Below are 17,330 nucleotides of genomic sequence, written 5' to 3' on the forward strand. Positions count from 1 at the left end.
TGACCAACATGGAGAAACCCCATCTCTACTAAAAATACAAAATTAGCTGGGTGTGGTGGTGTATAACTGCAATCCCAGCTATCCGGGAGGCTGAGGCAGGAGAATCACTTGAACCTGGGAGGTGGAAGTTATGGTGAGCCGAGATCACTGCATTGTACTCCAGCCTGGGTGACAGAGCCAGCTTCTGTCTAAAATTTAAAAAAAGAAAGAAAGAAATGCCAGAGAGGACCGTGTTCTGCGCACTCCAGCCTGCACCTGCCTGAACACATACATACACTTTAGACAATTTGGCTTTACTTGCTCATGCCTGGATACTGGCCCTGAGCTTGGTGCCATGTGTACAGGTTAATGGTCTCCAAATGCACCCTTTTGCAGCATCTTTGTGGAAACATGGCAGCTTCCCAGAGTTGGCTCTCTACAGTAGCTGAACTCCTCATGCGAGGCCAATTTTGATTAAGGCACCAAGAACAAAGAAAAATATGGTTTCTTTTTTTGAGGAGCTCTTGTTCTTTAGGGTTCATGTTTGCAAAGCTGTTACCTTGGTGATGTCCAAGGAAGCCTCCTCCCCTGCTCCACTTTATCCTAAAAACCATGGGTCCCTTATCCAGGTATGTGAGCCGGGTGCTGGTCTATGACCTGGTGATGGACCGGAAGTGGTATTTCCTCTGCAACTCCTGGCTGTCCATCAATGTTGGAGATTGTGTCCTCGACAAGGTGTTTCCTGTGGCCACGGAGCAGGACAGAAAACAATTCAGGTACTTTTTTTTCTTTATTTTTACTTTCTTTATTTTTAAGATAAGGTCTCGTTCCACCACCCAGGCTGGAGTGCAGTGGCACGATCACAGCTCACTGCAACCTCAACCCCACTGGATCAAGCGATCCTCTCACCTCAGTCTCTCGAGCAGCTGGGACTACAGGCATGCACCACGGTGCCTCGCTTTTTTTTTTTTTTTTTTTTTTTAAGTAGAGACGAGTCCTTGCTATGTTGCCTACGCTGGTCTCGGCCTTCTGGGCTCAAGAGATCCCCCCACCTCAGCCTCCTGAGTAGCTGGAACGATAGAAACACACCACCGTGCCTAACTGTTTTTGTGGAGATGGGGTTTCACCATATTTCCCAGACTGGTCTCAAACTCCTGGGCTCAAGGGATCCTCCTGTATCAGCCTCCCAAAGTTTTGGGGTTACAGTCGTGAGCCACTGTGCTTGGCTGTGCCTGCGATTTTTTTTTTTTTTTTTAACAGAGTCTTACTCTGTCACCCAGGCTGGAGTACAGTGGCACAATATTGGCTCACTGTGACCTCTGCCTCCTGAGTTCAAGCAATTCTCCTGCTTCGGCCACTCAAGTAGCTGAGATTACAGGCACATGCCACCACGCCTGGCTAATTTTTGTACTTTTATTAGAGATGATTTCACCACATTGGCCAGGCTATTCTCAAACTCCTGACCACAAACAACCCTCTCTCCTTGCCCTGCTAAAGTCCTGGGATTACAGACATAAGCCACTGCACTCCGTCATGCCTGGGATTTTTAACCACTGTACTCCCATTGGTCTAACTGTAACAAAACTAATAGTATTTTAGCTATATTATTATGTTAACATTATAGCAAAAATAACAATGCTAACACTGATTGAATGCTTTACAAAATCATCACTTTTAATCCTTTCAACAATCCAGTGAGGTAGCTTCTGTTATTACTTGCCCTAATTTATAGACAAGTCATCTAAGGTAGAAAGAACAAAGTAACTTGCCCGAGGTCACACAGCTGGGAAGAGGGCTGTCTGGGATTCTAATCTAGCTTCCAGAGCCTTCCTTGTTAACTCTAAGTGATGCTGCTATGATGCTGTGTTTCTTCTATTAAAAAAAAACCAGGGGGCCAGGCTCAGTGGCACATGCCTGTAATACCAGGACTTTGGGAGGCCGAGGCAGGCGGATCATGAGGTCAAGAGATCAAGACCATCCTGGCCAACATAGTAGTAGATACCCTGTCTCTACTAAAAATACAAAAAAAAAAAAAAAATAATAATAATAAATTAGCTGGGTATGGTGGCACACGCCTGTAGTCCCAGATACTCGGGAGGATGAGGCAGGAGAATCGCTTGAACCCCAGAGGCAGAGGTTGCAGTGAGCCAAGACCATGCCACTGCACTCCTGCCTGGCAACAGAGCAAGACTCCATCTAAAAAAAATGTGGCCAGGCGTGGTGGCTCACATCTGTAATCCCAGCACTTTGGGAGGCCAAGGCAGGCAGATCACTTGAGGTCAGGAGTGTGAGACCAGTCTGACCAATATGGAGAAATCCCGTCTCTACTAAAAATCAAAAAAATTAGCCAGGCGTGGTGGTGGGCACCTGTAATCCCAGCTACCTGGGAGGCTGAGGCAGGAGAATCGCTTTAATCTGGGAGGCAGAGGTTGCAGTGAGCCGAGACCGTGCCATTGCACTCCAGCCTGGGTAACAGAGCAAGATAGCATCTCAAAAAAAAAAAAAAAAAAAGTGTGAATAATCTTAGAAACAAATCTCTGCCTCTCTTCCTCCTTCTCATCCCAAGAATGATCCACAGAGACCAGTTTCCCCCATTCCTGTCTCCTTAAATGCCTGTCCCTCTCTCCCTACCTGCCTGCCTGCAGCCACCTGTTTTTCATGAAGACTTCCGCGGGCTTCCAGGATGGACACATCTGGTATTCCATCTTCAGCCGCTGTGCTCGCAGCAGCTTCACCCGCGTCCAGAGGGTGTCCTGCTGCTTCTCCCTGCTGCTGTGCACCATGCTGACCAGCATCATGTTCTGGGGGGTCCCCAAGGACCCGGCTGAGCAAAAGATGGACTTGGGTAATTCCCAGTGTCATGGAGGTCAGGGCTAGTGGCTGGTGGACCTGAGCCTTCACTGCTCCAGCAATGCCACTGCCATTCCAGAGTCCCCAAGACCACCCTCCAGTTCAGCGATCCACTATTACAGAACCCATTGTCCTTATAGTTATGGTTTACTGGATAGGCAGCGAAAGGATACAGCTGGGTGCAGTAGCTCTCGCCTATAATCCCAGTACTCTGGGAGGCCAAGGCAGGTGAATCAACTGAGGTCAGGAGTTTGAGACCAGCCTGACCAACATGGTGAAACCCCGTCTCCACTAAAAATACAAAATTAGCCAGGTGTGGTGGCGCACACCTGTGGTTCCAGCTATTCAGGAGGCTGAGGCAGGAAAATCACTTAAACCTGGGAGGCAGAGATTGCAGTGAGCTGAGATCTCGCCATTGCACTCCAGCCTGGGCAAAAAATGCAAAACTCTATCTCAAAAACAAAACAAAACAAACAAACAAACAAACAAAAAAAACCACAGAAAGGATACGGATTAAAACCAGCAAAGGGAAGAGACACATGGAGCGGGGGACAGGAGAGACCAGGCACAGAGCTTCCAGCATCCTCTCCCAGTGGAGTTATGGATGGTGCTGACTTCTCCTGACGATGTGTGACAGTGCACATGGAGTATTGCCAACCAGGGGGACTCACTCCAGCCTTGCGATTCAGAATTTTTTTTTTTTTGAGACAGAGTTTTGCTCTTGTCATCCAAGCTGGAATGCAGTGGTACAATCTCGGCTCACTGCAACCTCCGCCTCCCGAGTTCAAGTAATTCTCCTGCCTCAGCCTCCCGAGTAGCTGGGATTACAGGAGCTCACCACCATGCCCAGCTAATTTTTGTATTTTTAATAGAGACGGGGTTTCACCATGTTGGCCAGGCTGGTCTCAAACTCCTGCCCTCACTTAATCCACCCACCCCGGACTCCCAAAGTGCTGGGATTACAGGCATGAGCCGCCATGCCCAGCCACTATTCCGATCTTTTACTGGGGCTCCAACATATAGGCATGACTGACACCCACATGGCTGGCCTTCACCTCCAGCCCCTCTAGAGGTCAAGCTGACACCATATGGTCTAGGCCCCCACCATAAATCTCATCATTAGCACAAACCATCCGGTGTGGCCCAAGACCCCAGGGAAACAAAGACATTCTTAGCAGTCAGGACCTTCCGAAGGCTGAGCGGTGACCTCCCTGGCGTTGGGCAGGGTTAACCCTTCACTGCACAGCCACCTTCCACAAAGGGCAGACGGGACTGGGCTCTGGGCGGTGGCCTCTCCCTTTGACCCCTTCCTTCTCTTTCCCCAGGTAAAATTGAATTCACCTGGCAGGAGGTGATGATTGGCCTGGAGAGCTCTATCCTCATGTTCCCCATCAACCTCCTGATTGTTCAGATCTTTCGGAACGCCCGTCCCCGGGTGGCTAAGGAACAGAACACTGAGAAACGGGACCAGGGGTCCCCTAACCTGACTCCCTCCCCACAGCCCATGGAGGATGGCCTTCTGACACCTGAGGCAGTGACCAAGGCAGGTCCTCAACCTCAGCTAGTGTGGGGGGTGCTCTAGCCTCAGCGGAAGTCGGGGAGAGCCCTGGGGCTTGAGGCCCAGCAGCCCTGTGTTGCCTGGCAGCATGAGATGCCAAAATTCATCAACTGAAAACACACATACACATGCAACATGCATGCACCCATGCATCTGTACACACATGCACACACAAACACACAGGTGCACATATGCATACATGCACACACATACACACAGAGACACACAGACACGTACATACACATGTGCACACACGCATACACACACACACTTTTTGAGTATCTACTATGTGCAAAGAATTATGCCTTCATGGTAGACTCCCAGGCTGGAAGCCCATGGACAAGACTCCCCACTCTGCATTCATGCATTCATGCATTCAGTAAGCTTTCATTGAGCACCTACTGTCTGCCCCACTTTGGAGTACAGCCTGGAATGAGTTCAAACCGTAGAAGAGGGATTTAAGAGCTGACAAATGGAAGCTCAGGGAGGTCACTCTCACATCTCAGTGGGCAGAGCAGGGCTCCCTACACAGGTTGCCAGGCCCAGGGCCTGTGCTCTTGACTCCTGTGCTGCACCCCTCAGCTTGGCTCGTGGCCCCTTTCCCCACCAGGATGTGTCAAGGATTGTCAGCTCCCTCTTCAAAGCCCTCAAGCTGCCATCCCCCTCCTTGAGGTGGGACTCAGTGAACTTGATGGACATCAACAGTCTCCTGGCCTTGGTGGAAGATGTCATTTGTCCACAGAACACATCAGGGCAGGTGTTCTGGGAGGAAGCTGAAATGCGAGAGGACCCCGTAACACTCACCTTGGGGTCATCACAAATGAAAGGTAAGCCCTGGACATGTCTGTGCCAAGAGAAGCTGCATTTTAGAGCTGGGTAGAGACACAGCAAAGGGGCCACTAGCCGGTTGTGTGGCCATGGACAGGTGACCTCTGTTCTTAATGCCTCAGTGCCTTCTTCTGTAGAGTGCTGGGGTGCAAAGCTGAAGTAGATCTGTGCCTGAATGTGTGGGGCAGGACACAAGACCACGGTCGGGGCAGCAAAAACCATTAAAGAACATGCAATTGCAGACTGGAAAAGTTATTTCTTTCTCTATTCGTTTTCAATCCTCCTAATTAAGTCAAGGGCTGGGAGCACTGGCTCATGCCTCTAATCCCAGCACTATAGGAGGCTGAGGCGGGCAGATTGCTTGAGGCCAGGAATTTGAGACCAGCCTTGGCAACATAGGGAGACGTGTCTCTACAAAAAGTTTAAAAATTAACCAGGTGTTAGCCAAGCACGGTGGCTCACGCCTGTATTCCCAGCACTTTGGGAGACCAAGGTGGGCAGATCACTTGAGGTCAAGAGTTCGAGACCAGAATGCCCAACATGGTGAAACCTCATCTCTACTAAAAATACAAAAATTAGCTGGGCATGATGGTGCACGTTTGTAATCCCAGCTACTTGGGAGGTTGAGGCAGAAGAATCACTTGAACCCAGGAGGTAGAGGTTGCAGTGAGCCAAGATTGCAGCATTGCACTCCAGCCTGGGCAACAGAGCAAGACTCCATCTCAATGGGCACCTGTAGTCCCACCTATTTGGAAGGCTGAGGTGGGAGGATCCCTTGATCCCAGGAGTTGGAGGTTACAGCGAGCTGGTTTGAGGTTACAAGTGTCACTGCACCCCAGCTTGGGTGACAGAGCAAGACCCTAGCTCTAAAAAAAAGGAAGAAAGTCTGTTTGGTGCGACTGTGTCTTTAATGCCTCTCTAACACTCCCTAATCTGTTTGGCAGAGATAACAGATCTCAAAATCAGGGCTTTTGGCAACAATATCCAGCTACAACCCAGTAACATTGTTTTGTTTTCACTAAACAAATGTATGCATGGCATATTATTCCAGTTTCAACTAGTCTCCTTGTTCCCTTCCTGCCTCTTTCCTGTCCATCCTCCCATTTAGAGCAGTGCCATATAATAGAACTTTCTACACTGATGGAAATGTTCTCTGGAACATGGCGGATAGTTGTGCGGGTTTAGAATGCTACCATTTTTAATACATAAGGGTGGCCACTATCTAAACCTTGTTTAGAACACAAAAGTGTGGCTTATAGAATAAGCAATTTGAATTCATAATTCTTGGCTCCACCCCTGATAGAGTGACATGCACCTGTAGTCCCAGCTGCTCGAGAGGCTGAGGCAGAGAATCGCTTGAACCTGGGAGATGTAGGCAACAGTGAGCTGAGATCGCATCACTGCACCCCAGCCTGGGTGACAGAGCAAGACTCTATCTCAAATAAAAAAAAAAAAAAAAAGAATTTGCCCCAGAGAGCTGGGTTTGGGCTGCTTATGGAGGTCATCTCTGCAGGACTCTACTTCCACTAGATGCTTGACCTTGAGTTTGGGGGTTTTGGCATTCACAGCTGGACACACTGGACCTTAAGAACGTGAACTTTGGAGTCGGCCAGAACCTTGGGATCTCCCAGCTGCAGTAGCAGTGGTGCAACTTTAAACAAGTTGCTCAACCCCTCTGAGACTTCATTTCTTCCCTTAGAAAATAGAAGTGTTGGCCAGGTGCGGTGGCTCATGACTGTAATCCCAGCACTTTGGGAGGCCGAGGTGAGCGGATCACCTGAGGTCAGGAGTTCAAGACCAGCCTGGTCAACATGACAAAACCCCATCTCTACTAAAAATACAAAAATTAGCTGGGTGTGGTGGCACATGCTGGTAGTCCCAGCTACTCAGGAGGCTGAGGCAGGAGAATTACTTGAACCTGGGAGGTGGAGGTTACAGTGATCTGAGATTGCACCACTGCACTCCAGCCTGGGTGACAGAGCAAGACTCCTGTCTCAAAAAAAAAAAAAAAAAAAATTAAAAAGAAAAGGGGGGAGTGCAGCCGGGCGCGGTGGCTCAAGCCTGTGATCCCAGCACTTTGGGAGGCCGAGACAGGTGGATCACGAGGTCAGGAGATCGAGACCATCCTGGCTAACACGGTGAAACCCCGTCTCTACTAAAAAATACAAAAAACTAGCTGGGCGAGGTGGCGGGCGCCTGTAGTCCCAGCTACTCGGGAGGCTGAGGCAGGAGAATGGCGTGAACCTGGGAGGTGGAGCTTGTAGTGAGCTAAGATCCGGCCACTGCACTCCAGCCTGGGCGACAGAGCGAGACTCCGTCTCAAAAAAAAAAAAAAAAGGCGGGGGGAGTGTTAAAAATTAGCTGGGCGTGGTGGCACATGCCTGTAATTCTAGCTACTTGGGAGGCTGAGATGGGAGGATCACCTGAGCCTGGGAGGCTCAGAGTTGCAGTGAGCCAGTGTCGCACCACTGCATTCCAGCCTGGGTAGACAGAGTGAGACCGTGTCTCAAAGTAAAAAAAAATAAAAAATAAAATAGGGGTATTGATCCACCTAGCTCATTGGCTTATTGTGAGGGGTGAGTAAGATCATAAGACATGTAAACTGTTTAGATCCCAGCCTGACACAAAGCAGGTATTCAGTAAGTGCTGTTATGACTGGCAGTGATGTTGTCTTTGAGAAACATTAGCAGAAGCCTTGCAAAATAAAGTGTTGACTTGGAATCTTCAGCTGAGGCTTCAGTGAGGGAGCCCCAGGTCAGAAGGGTGAGGGAGGAGGCTGTGAGTCAGAGGAAGGTAGGAGTTGACCTCACCATAGCCATTTACCCAACACCCCAACCTAATCTGAGTCAGTGCTGGAGATGCATATACCTGACTGTAACCAAAATGCAGTTTTAGCTGCTTGCCACTTGCAGAGTCCAATTAATCAGAGTGAGATCTGGTATTTTAAAAGTGACTTTTTTAGCTGGGTGTGGTGGCGGGTGCCTGTAATCCCAGTTACTGGAGAGGCCGAGTCAGGAGAATCACTGGAACCTAGGAGGCGGAGGTTGCAGTGAGCTGAGATTGTGCCACTGCACTCCAGCCTGGGCGACAAGAGCAAAACTCCATCTCAACAACAACAACAACAACAACAACAACAGCAACAACAACAAAAGGACAGGATTACACTGTATTTGGCACTAGACAAAACAGGGTTTAAATTCAAGTCTTACCATATTAAAGTATTTGCTTTAAAATGCTCTGGGCCCGGGGGGTGGGGGAGTGGAGGGGTGAGGGCGGGCACTGTGGATCACGCCTGTAATCCCAGCACTTTGGGAGGCCGGGGCGGGCGGATCACCTGAGGTCAGGAATTTAGAACCAACCTGGGAAATGTGGTGAAACCCCATCTCTACTAAAAATACAAAAATTAGCAAGGTGTGGTGGCGGGCGCCTGTAGTCCCAGCTACTCAGGAGGCTGAGGCAAGAGAATTGCCTCTTGAACCCAGGAAGTGGAGGTTGCAGTGAGCTGAGATAACACTACTGCACTCCAGCTGGGGAGACATAGTGAGACTTCATTGCAAAAAAAAAAAAAAAAAAAAAACAACCCCGGGGAAGAAAAGAGATGAACAAGATTGGCCAAATGTTGGTCATTGTTGTAGCTGGAGTGATGAGTATGGGATTCTCCTCTGTTCTCTTGATGTGTAGGGAAATTTTAAGAATGTCTCTGATAAAAAAATCTAAAAGAGAAACATCATATCCTAACTGGCTGTGTGACCCTAAAACCTTACTCTGTCTCTTTGAACCTCAGATTTCTCAGGGCTTGGCACATAGCAAGTATTGTATACTCAGAAGCTGGTACTATTACTGTTGTGTTTTGTGGCGGGAGGTTTCTTTGTTTTGTTGAGAGACAGGGTCTGGCTTTGTTGCACAGGCTGGAGTGAAGTGGTGCCATCATAGCTCACTTTTTTTTTTACTACCATTTTTAATACACAGCCTCGACCTCCTGGGCTCCAGCGATCCTCCTGACTCAGCCTCCTGAGTAGCCGGACCCACCTGCACATGCTGCCACACCTAGCTGTTGTTTGTACTGCATCTGGTTTGCTCTTGACTCAGCACGAGCTGATTGCTTTCTCCTTTGTCCTCCAGAGAAAACGCAGTGTCCCAAGCCCAAAGTGGCATGGAGTGGCCCCTGGAAGGACAGCGCCTACAGGCAGTGTCTGTACCTTCAGCTGGAACACGTGGAACAAGGGCTGCGGCTGGTGGGGTCCCGAGGTTTCCCCCAGCACCACAGCCATGCCCGGGCCCTCAGGCAGCTGCAGACCCTGAAGGGCTGCCTGGGGGTACAGCCGGGCACCTGGGCCCCTGCACATGCCAGGTAATCCACTTCCCTGGGTGCTGAGTGGGTGCCTGCCTGCCTCAGTCTGGGGCCCTCTGGAAAGGGCATTCGGAACAACCTTGGTAGGACGTCCACCCAGACGTCCCCAGGCAGAAACAATGCAGGATTCCTGCACACATTCAGGGAGGCCGGGTTTGAACAGGGCTATTTGCTGGAAGGCACTCAGGGCCCTTTGTACCACACTTTACAGTTACAACAGTGTTCATATGGGCTATTTCCTATCTGTGCACTTCGCTCTTGGACCAGGTCCTCAACTTCTCAGACTTAGTTTCCTCATCTGCAAAATGGGAATGATAATGCCTATCTCTTGATTCAAACTTAGAATGCATTTTTTAAAGATAACCAGTGAACTTTGAATACAGACAGGTTACTAGATGACATTTAAAAATTACTGTTAATTTTGTTGTGTGAAAACAGCATCATAATTCAGTAAGAAAATGGCTTTTTTTTTGTTTTTTTTTTTGGAGACAAAGTCTTGCTCTGTCACCCAGGCTGGAATACAATGGCGTGATCTCGGCTCACTGTAACCTCTGCCCCCTGGCTTCAAGCGATTCTCCTGCCTCAGCCTCCCTGAGTACCTGGGATTACAGGCACACACCACCATGCCCAACTAAAGTTTGTACTTTTAGTAGAGATGGGGTTTCACCACGTTGGCCAGGCTGGTCTCGAACTCCTGACCTCAAGTGATCCACCTGCCTCAGCCTCCCAAAGTGCTGGGATTACAGGCGTGAGCCACCACGCCTGGCAAAAATGGCCACTTTTGAGATGCATTCTGAAGTGATTAGGAATTATTTTGTATTATGTCTGGAATTTATGTTGAAATTTTCCAGCCAAAAACAAAAACAAAACAGGGCTGGGGGGCAGATGAAATAAGTATGACAAGGGGTGATGGTGGTTGCCAGCTAGTAAGCACCTGGATGTTCACTGTGCTCACTAATTTTTGAATGATGAGAAATTTTTTTTTTCTTTCTTTCTTTTTTTTTTTTTTTTGAGACAGAGTCTTGTTCTTGTCACCCAGGCTGGATTGCAATGGCACGATCTCAGCTCACTGCAACCTCTGCCTCCCGGGTTCAAGCAATTCTCCTGCCTCAGCCTCCCAAGTAGCTGGGATTGCAGGTGCCCACTACCACGCCCAGCTAATTTTTGTATTTTTAGTAGAGACGGGGTTTTGCCATGTTGGCCAGGCTGGTCTTGAACTCCTGACCTTGTGATCTGCCCTACTTGGCCTCCCAAAGTGCTGGGATTACAAACATGAGCCACTGTCTCGCTTTGTCGCCCAGGCTGGAGTGCAGTGGCCGGATCTCAGCTCACTGCAAGCTCTGACTCCCGGGTTTACGCCATTCTCCTGCCTCAGCCTCCGGAGTAGCTGGGACTACAGGTGCCCGCCACCTCGCCCGGCTAGTTTTTTGTGTTTTTTTAGTAGAGACGGGGTTTTACCACGTTAGTCAGGATGGTCTCGAACTCCTGACCTCATGATCCGCCCGTCTCAGCCTCCCAAAGTGCTGGGATTACAGGCTTGAGCCACCGTGCCCGGCCTGAGAAATTTTCTTAAGAAAAACTTAAAATTATATGGTTAAGCTTGCCCTGAGCAATAACAGAGCAAATCTGTGTACAGCCTCTAGTGCGGGGACTTGCCCCTACTAAGCACTGAATAAATGTAACTGCTTTTACTCCATAGACTGGCATAGCCCTTTGAGATAGGTACAGATTAGAGAAGGAAACAGAGGGTCTGAGAGGTCCAGGAACTTGGCCAAGGTCATGCTGATGGGGGTGGTGTGGGGTGTGACCTTGAGCTTGCCTGGGGGTGTGGCCACCCTAACTATGTACGTCCACCTCCTTTGCAGCGCTCTACGGGTTAGCAAACCCCCTCAAGGCCTGCCCTGGTGGTGCATCCTGGTGGGCTGGCTCCTGGTGGCGGCCACCAGTGGCGTGGCAGCCTTCTTCACCGTGCTGTACGGCCTGCACTACGGGAGGGCCAGCTCCCTCAGGTGGCTCATCTCCATAGCCGTCTCCTTCGTGGAGAGCATGTTCGTCACCCAGCCCCTGAAGGTCAGGACCCTGCCCCAGGCACCTGCCCTCCTCCTCTTCACCCATCCTTTCCCTCTCACCAGCAGTCTTGTCCCTGGGCTTCCATTCCTGTATTTATATATTCGACAAATGAACCTGGAGCACCCCCTCTGTGCAGGCCCAGGGCAGGAAAAATAACCCTATCATATGACCCTAGGTTACCATTGCCCTAGACCACAGGTATACACATAAATAAGACCCTATTGCCTCAGTGTTAAGATCCATTTGATCTTGAGACAAGAGAACAACAATTTATGTAGTTAGTTATTCATTTTTTTCTCTTTCTTTTTCTGAGTCTGCTTGCAAGGAAAAGACGGCAATTTAAAGGAACTTTCCCTTTGGAAAAACACCAAGTCATTATATATGTGCCTCAGTTAGAAGCTGCACTCCTATTCCTGAGATGTAAAATTACACAAAAGAACATGTTAGAGTTGAAGAAATTCTGGCTCGGCATGGTGGCTCAACACCTGTAATCCTAGTACTTTGGGAGGCTGAGGTGGTAGGATCGCTTGAGACCAGGAGTTTCAGGCTGCAGTGAGCTGTGATTGCGCCACTGAACTCCAGCGTGGGCGACAGAGCAAGATCCTGTTTCAAAAAAAAAAAAGAAAAAAGAAAAAAAAATCCTTGGTCAGGCAGCTCCCATGAGACCAGCTCCTGGAGCTCTGTTAGCCTGGTATGGTGGAAAGAAAAAAGAAAGAAAGAAAGAAATCCTAAATCCAGGCATGGAGCAGAGGAGGCCAGGGGCAAGGTTTCCCCTGGAAGCAGTTAGGCAGTGGGCAATCCCTGGGGAACCCCTAGGGGGAAAAGATACTGGGTTGGGGTGTAGGGGAAGCCACAGAAAGGAGGAGATACTTAAAACGAATCTTGGTCGGACGCGGTGGCTCACGCCTGTAATCCCAGCACTTTGGGAGGCCGAGGTGAGTGGATCACCCAAGGTCAGGAGTTCAAGACCAACCTGACCAACATGGAGAAACCCTGTCTGTATAAAAATACAAAGTTAGCCAGGTGTGGTGGTGTATGCCTGTAATCCCAGCTACTCGGGAGGCTGAGGCAGGAGAATCACTTGAACCTGGGAGGCAGAGGTTGCAGTGAGCTGAGATCTCACCATTGCACTCCAGCCTGGGCAACAAGAGCGAAACTCCATCTCAAAAAAAAAAAAAAAAAGAAAGAAAGAAATTACAAAATTAGTCAAGCATGGTGGTGGGTGCCTGTAATCCCAGCCACTAGGGAGGCTGAGGCAGGAGAATCGCTTAAACCCAGGAGGCGGAGGTTGCAGTGAGCCTAGATCGTGCCATTGCACTCCAGCTGGGGCAGCAGAGCAACACTCCATCTCAAAAAAAAAAAAAAAAAACAAAGTTAATCTTTACCCCTTTGGGACGTTGCCAAATCCCCACTGGTCCCCATTCTTCCCTGAACAACCTTTATCATAAGACTCAAAAAACGTCCGACACCTACCCTCAACACTAGGTTCGCAGGCTGCTAAAAACAGGGGTGCATCCTGAGGCTTTCTGTTCCCCAACCGAACCACAGGATCCTCCTGTGTTTGTGCAGAGCAGATGCAGCAATCACGTGGCTGAGGCCTTGCAGCTGAGACCATGCACCTGAGCACATTACTTAACACTGGAGGAAAGGGAAGGAGCAGGTGAAGCCCAGGGGGACAGCAATTCTCCTTGCAGAGAGATCAGAGACCCCTCAGGCAGGTGAGCAGCAGCAGGTGGGAAGGCTCAGGGGAGTTCTAGGACTGACCAGTCCCCCGTCTGGTCTGGGAGCCAAGGCCTTGTGCTCCAGCTTCATGATCACCTCCCTTCTCTGCAGAAGGGAGCTGCATTCCCCCAAAGTGCAGGGCCCTCCCCAACACACAAACACGGCCCCAAGCCCTGCACCCTTGCAGATGAGGGGTTGAGAGTTACCAGTGTGGGCTTGAGGATCTCCCTGGGTATTTTTCAGGTGCTGGGATTTGCTGCTTTCTTTGCACTGGTCTTGAAGAGAGTGGATGACGAGGAGGATACTGTGGCCCCGCTGCCAGGACATCTGTTGGGCCCAGGTAACGTACCTCAGTGGCTGGAGGCAGGGTCTGGCCAGCTGTGGCCCTGATGAGGCTCAGCGAGTCCTGCAGATTGCAGCCTGTCGGGGGTCCTGGGCCTTCGGCCAGCTCGCCAGACCTTTGTTCCCCATCAGCCTTTCACCCCCAGTTGGTGAGTCATCCCCAAAAGAGCCAGGAAAAAAGGGACTCCATTGTCTCCTGAGTATCTTTGTTTCTTCCTTCCCTGGCATTTCTCCCTGACACCCAAGTATGACCTGCCACCTAGAAGACGTGCCTCAGGGACAAAGCTGGACACATGGGCGGTCCTTCTCTGTGTAATTCCAAGCAAGCAGCTTTCTTCTCCGAGACTCAGGGCCCTGGGCCTTAGAACAAAAACTAAAACAAGAATCGGTTTACAGATGGGCTGCAAAAAGTAGCCGTAAATTAATTTTAGGACGAAACTCTGCAAACTGCAGCCAGGGGGGCATATCTTGCCTGCTGCCTGTTTTTGTAAATAGAGGTTTGTTGGAATACAGACACACTGACCCGTGCTCTAGGAGGCCCCTGGCCAGTCCCCAACCTCCCAGCCTGAATTCTCACTTCTGAACCAAATTTCCCAAGGGTGGTGACAATAATTACAAAACAAACATGCAAATAAAACTGAATCAATGTGGAATCATTGAGGCAGTGGTCTTGACTTTCAGGGAGAATAAAATAGAAACAAACCAAATGCCATGCAGGTGCCTCACAGCACAGCGCGCCTGCCTCTTCAGGGCCAATAGTGTTCCATTCTAGGACAGCGTTTTAGATTTGCAGGTCCAAGAGGTCCATTAAAATCTTCTCAATTCTCCACAGAGATGCCAGGCTCCAGACCATTAAATATTCATTCAGTCACCCCTTTGGCAAGTCCTCAGGGAGCACTGGCTGCTGGCCAGGCCTTGTGATGGCTTGGGAATATAATTTACATAAAATTCACCCATTGTAAGTGCACAATTTGTTGATTTCAGTAAATGTATAGAGTTATGTAACCATCACTGCAATTCACATTTAGAACAGCTTTGTCACCCCAAAAGGTTCTTTCTTGCCCGTTTAAAGTCAATCCCCACTTCCAACCCCAGTCCCTGCCAACACAGCACGGATTGCAGGGGACAGGTTGCTGCCTTTGGAATGAACAGGCCATTTGGGGAGATGGCATCAACCAAGTAAATGCACAAGTAGACATATAAGTGTGAATTATGGGGAGACATAGGGCTGGGGAAGATCAAGAGAGGGCGGGCCTCTCTGCTGCAGTGGTGGCTAGCCTCTCTGCTGAGAATGGGGGAGGGGAAGGACTGCACACTGAGCACGTGCGAAGGCCCTGAGGTGGGACAGTAGTGTCACTTTATTGCAATCATTTTATAACAACCATTGACAGTGTGTCTGGAGCATGTTGAGTTGGGGGTGGGGGAGAATGGTTAGAGATGAGGGTAGAGGAGGTTGGCAGCAGGTTGACAGGGCCTTATAGGAGCTGGGGCAAGGCTGGGATGTGGGAGGGATTTACATAGGAGAATGATCTGTTTTATGGTGTGTGTGTATGTGTGTGTGTGTGTGTGTAATGGAGTCTCGCTCTGTTGCCCAGGCTGGAGTGCAGTGACGTGATCTCAGCTCACTACAACCTCCACTTCCCAGGTTCAAGTGATTTTCCTGCCTCAGCCTCCCGAGTAGCTGGGATTACAGGCACACCCCACCATGCCCGGCTATTTTTTGTATTTTTAGTAAAGACGGGGTTTTGCCATGTTGGCCAGGCTGGTCTCAAACTTCTGACCTCAAGTGATCCTCCCGCCTCGGCCTCCCAAAGTGCTAAGATTACAGGCATGAGCCACTGTGCCCAGCCTGTTTCGAAAGAACAGGGGGCAAGGCCCAGGGACTCATGCCTGTAATCCCAGCACTTTGGGAGACTGACGTGGGCAGATTACTCGAATTCAGGAGTTTGAGACTAGCCTGGGCAACATAAGGAAACCCCTTCTCTACAAAAAATACAAAAACATAGCCGGACATGGTGGTGCATGCATGCAATCCCAGCTACTTGAGAGGCTGATGTGGGAGGACTGCCTGAGCCCGAGGAGGTCAAGGCTGCAGTGAGCTGTGATTGCACCACTGTACTCCAGCCTGGGCAAAACAGCAAGACCCTGTCTCTACAAAAAAAGTAAAATGAAAAACATTTTATTTTTATTTTTTTAATTTACTTTATTTTATTTTTTGAGACAGAGTCTCGCTCTGTCACCTAGGCTGGAGTGCAGTGGTGTGGTCTCAGCTCCCTGCAACCTCCACCTCCTGGGTTAAAGTGATTCTCCTGTCTCAGCCTCCTGGGTAGCTGGGATTACAGGTGTGCAGCCACCACATCTGGCTAATTTTTGTATTTTTAGGAGAGATGGGGTTTCACCATGTTGGTCAGGCTGGTCTCAAACTCCTGACCTCAGGTGATCCACCTGCCTTAACCTCCCAAAATGCTGGGATTACAGGCTTGAATTGCCATGCCTGGCCTTAAAATGAAAAATAAATAAAAATTTAAAAATTTAATTCAAATTGATGAGGCTGGACACGGTGGCAGATGCCTGTAATCACAGCACTTTGGGAGGCTGAGGCAGGCAGATCACTCGAGATCAGGAGTTCGAGACCAGACTGGCAAACATTCCGAAACCCCATCTCTACTAAAAATACAAAAATTAGCCATGCATGATGGCACGTACCTGTAATCCCAGCTACTCGGCAGGCTGGGGCAGGAGAATTGTTTGAACCTGGGAGGTGGAGGTTGCAGTGAGCCGAGATCGTGCCACTGCACTCCAGCCTGGGCAACAGAGTGAAAACGTGTCTCAAAAAAAAAAAATTAAAATTAAAATTAAATTTTAAAAAATGAAGATACTAGGTAACAGACATGGCAGGACTTCGAGATATTTGTCACCCTCATCCTCGAATCCATCAATTTTGGAGTGTCACGGAAGGCAGTGCAGGGGCCAGAAAGATTTCAGGGAGGGGAAGACGCCTCTGTGCTTTCCCTGTGGAGAATCCTCCAGATGGAGGAGGCGTGGGACTCTAGGCCCTGGGGAAGCATGGATGGAGGTGTGGAGGGTAGGTGGGGAAACGACTCCCAAGGAAGAAGAACGCGGAGCCCATTGCAGTGGGTGAGAGAGAGGCCTTATGGTTGCAAACGCAGAGCCTGTTCTCTGCCCACCTGGGGGCTGTCCTGGTGTGCTTCCCTCCACAGACCCCTATGCCTTGTTCCGAGCACGAAGAAACAGCAGCAGGGACGTCTACCAGCCACCTCTCACCGCTGCCATTGAGAAGATGAAAACCACCCACCTCAAGGAACAGAAAGCATTTGCCCTCATCAGAGAAATCCTGGGTAGGCAACCTTCCAACTCGCTGGTTCTCAGCACAGCCGGAAACAGACAGACACCCTTACGGTGCTATTTAATAAGTCCCACTCGTCTTTTGGGCCTCCGTTTCCCTGGATATCAGCACCCACTCCAGCTTCTCCCCTACTCTTAAAATCCTTCAGTGGCCCCTCATGACCCTTAAGACAAAACCCAAACCCCCTCCTGTGGCTCTACCCACTTCAAGTGCCTGCTGCCGGCTCCAGCGCCCCACGTTGTCCTCACATTGGCTTCTATAGC

The 17,330-nt window shown here is 49.7% G+C and overlaps 1 protein-coding gene across 1 annotated transcript in view; it reads left to right on the forward strand.

Annotated features, from left to right (window-relative positions):
• PKD1L2 (polycystin 1 like 2) overlaps positions 1–17,330 on the forward strand; it is a 116,272-nt gene that overhangs the window by 66,427 nt on the left and 32,515 nt on the right. Inside the window, exons 27-34 of the mRNA XM_010375154.2 lie at positions 609–755; positions 2,625–2,824; positions 4,155–4,372; positions 4,998–5,214; positions 9,338–9,566; positions 11,432–11,636; positions 13,602–13,698; positions 16,922–17,059. Coding sequence (XP_010373456.2) covers positions 609–755; positions 2,625–2,824; positions 4,155–4,372; positions 4,998–5,214; positions 9,338–9,566; positions 11,432–11,636; positions 13,602–13,698; positions 16,922–17,059 — 1,451 coding nt within the window. The remainder of the gene's footprint in view (positions 1–608; positions 756–2,624; positions 2,825–4,154; positions 4,373–4,997; positions 5,215–9,337; positions 9,567–11,431; positions 11,637–13,601; positions 13,699–16,921; positions 17,060–17,330) is intronic.

Source organism: Rhinopithecus roxellana, chromosome 20 (genome assembly GCF_007565055.1).
Source record: "Rhinopithecus roxellana isolate Shanxi Qingling chromosome 20, ASM756505v1, whole genome shotgun sequence".
Taxonomy (NCBI): domain Eukaryota; kingdom Metazoa; phylum Chordata; class Mammalia; order Primates; family Cercopithecidae; genus Rhinopithecus; species Rhinopithecus roxellana.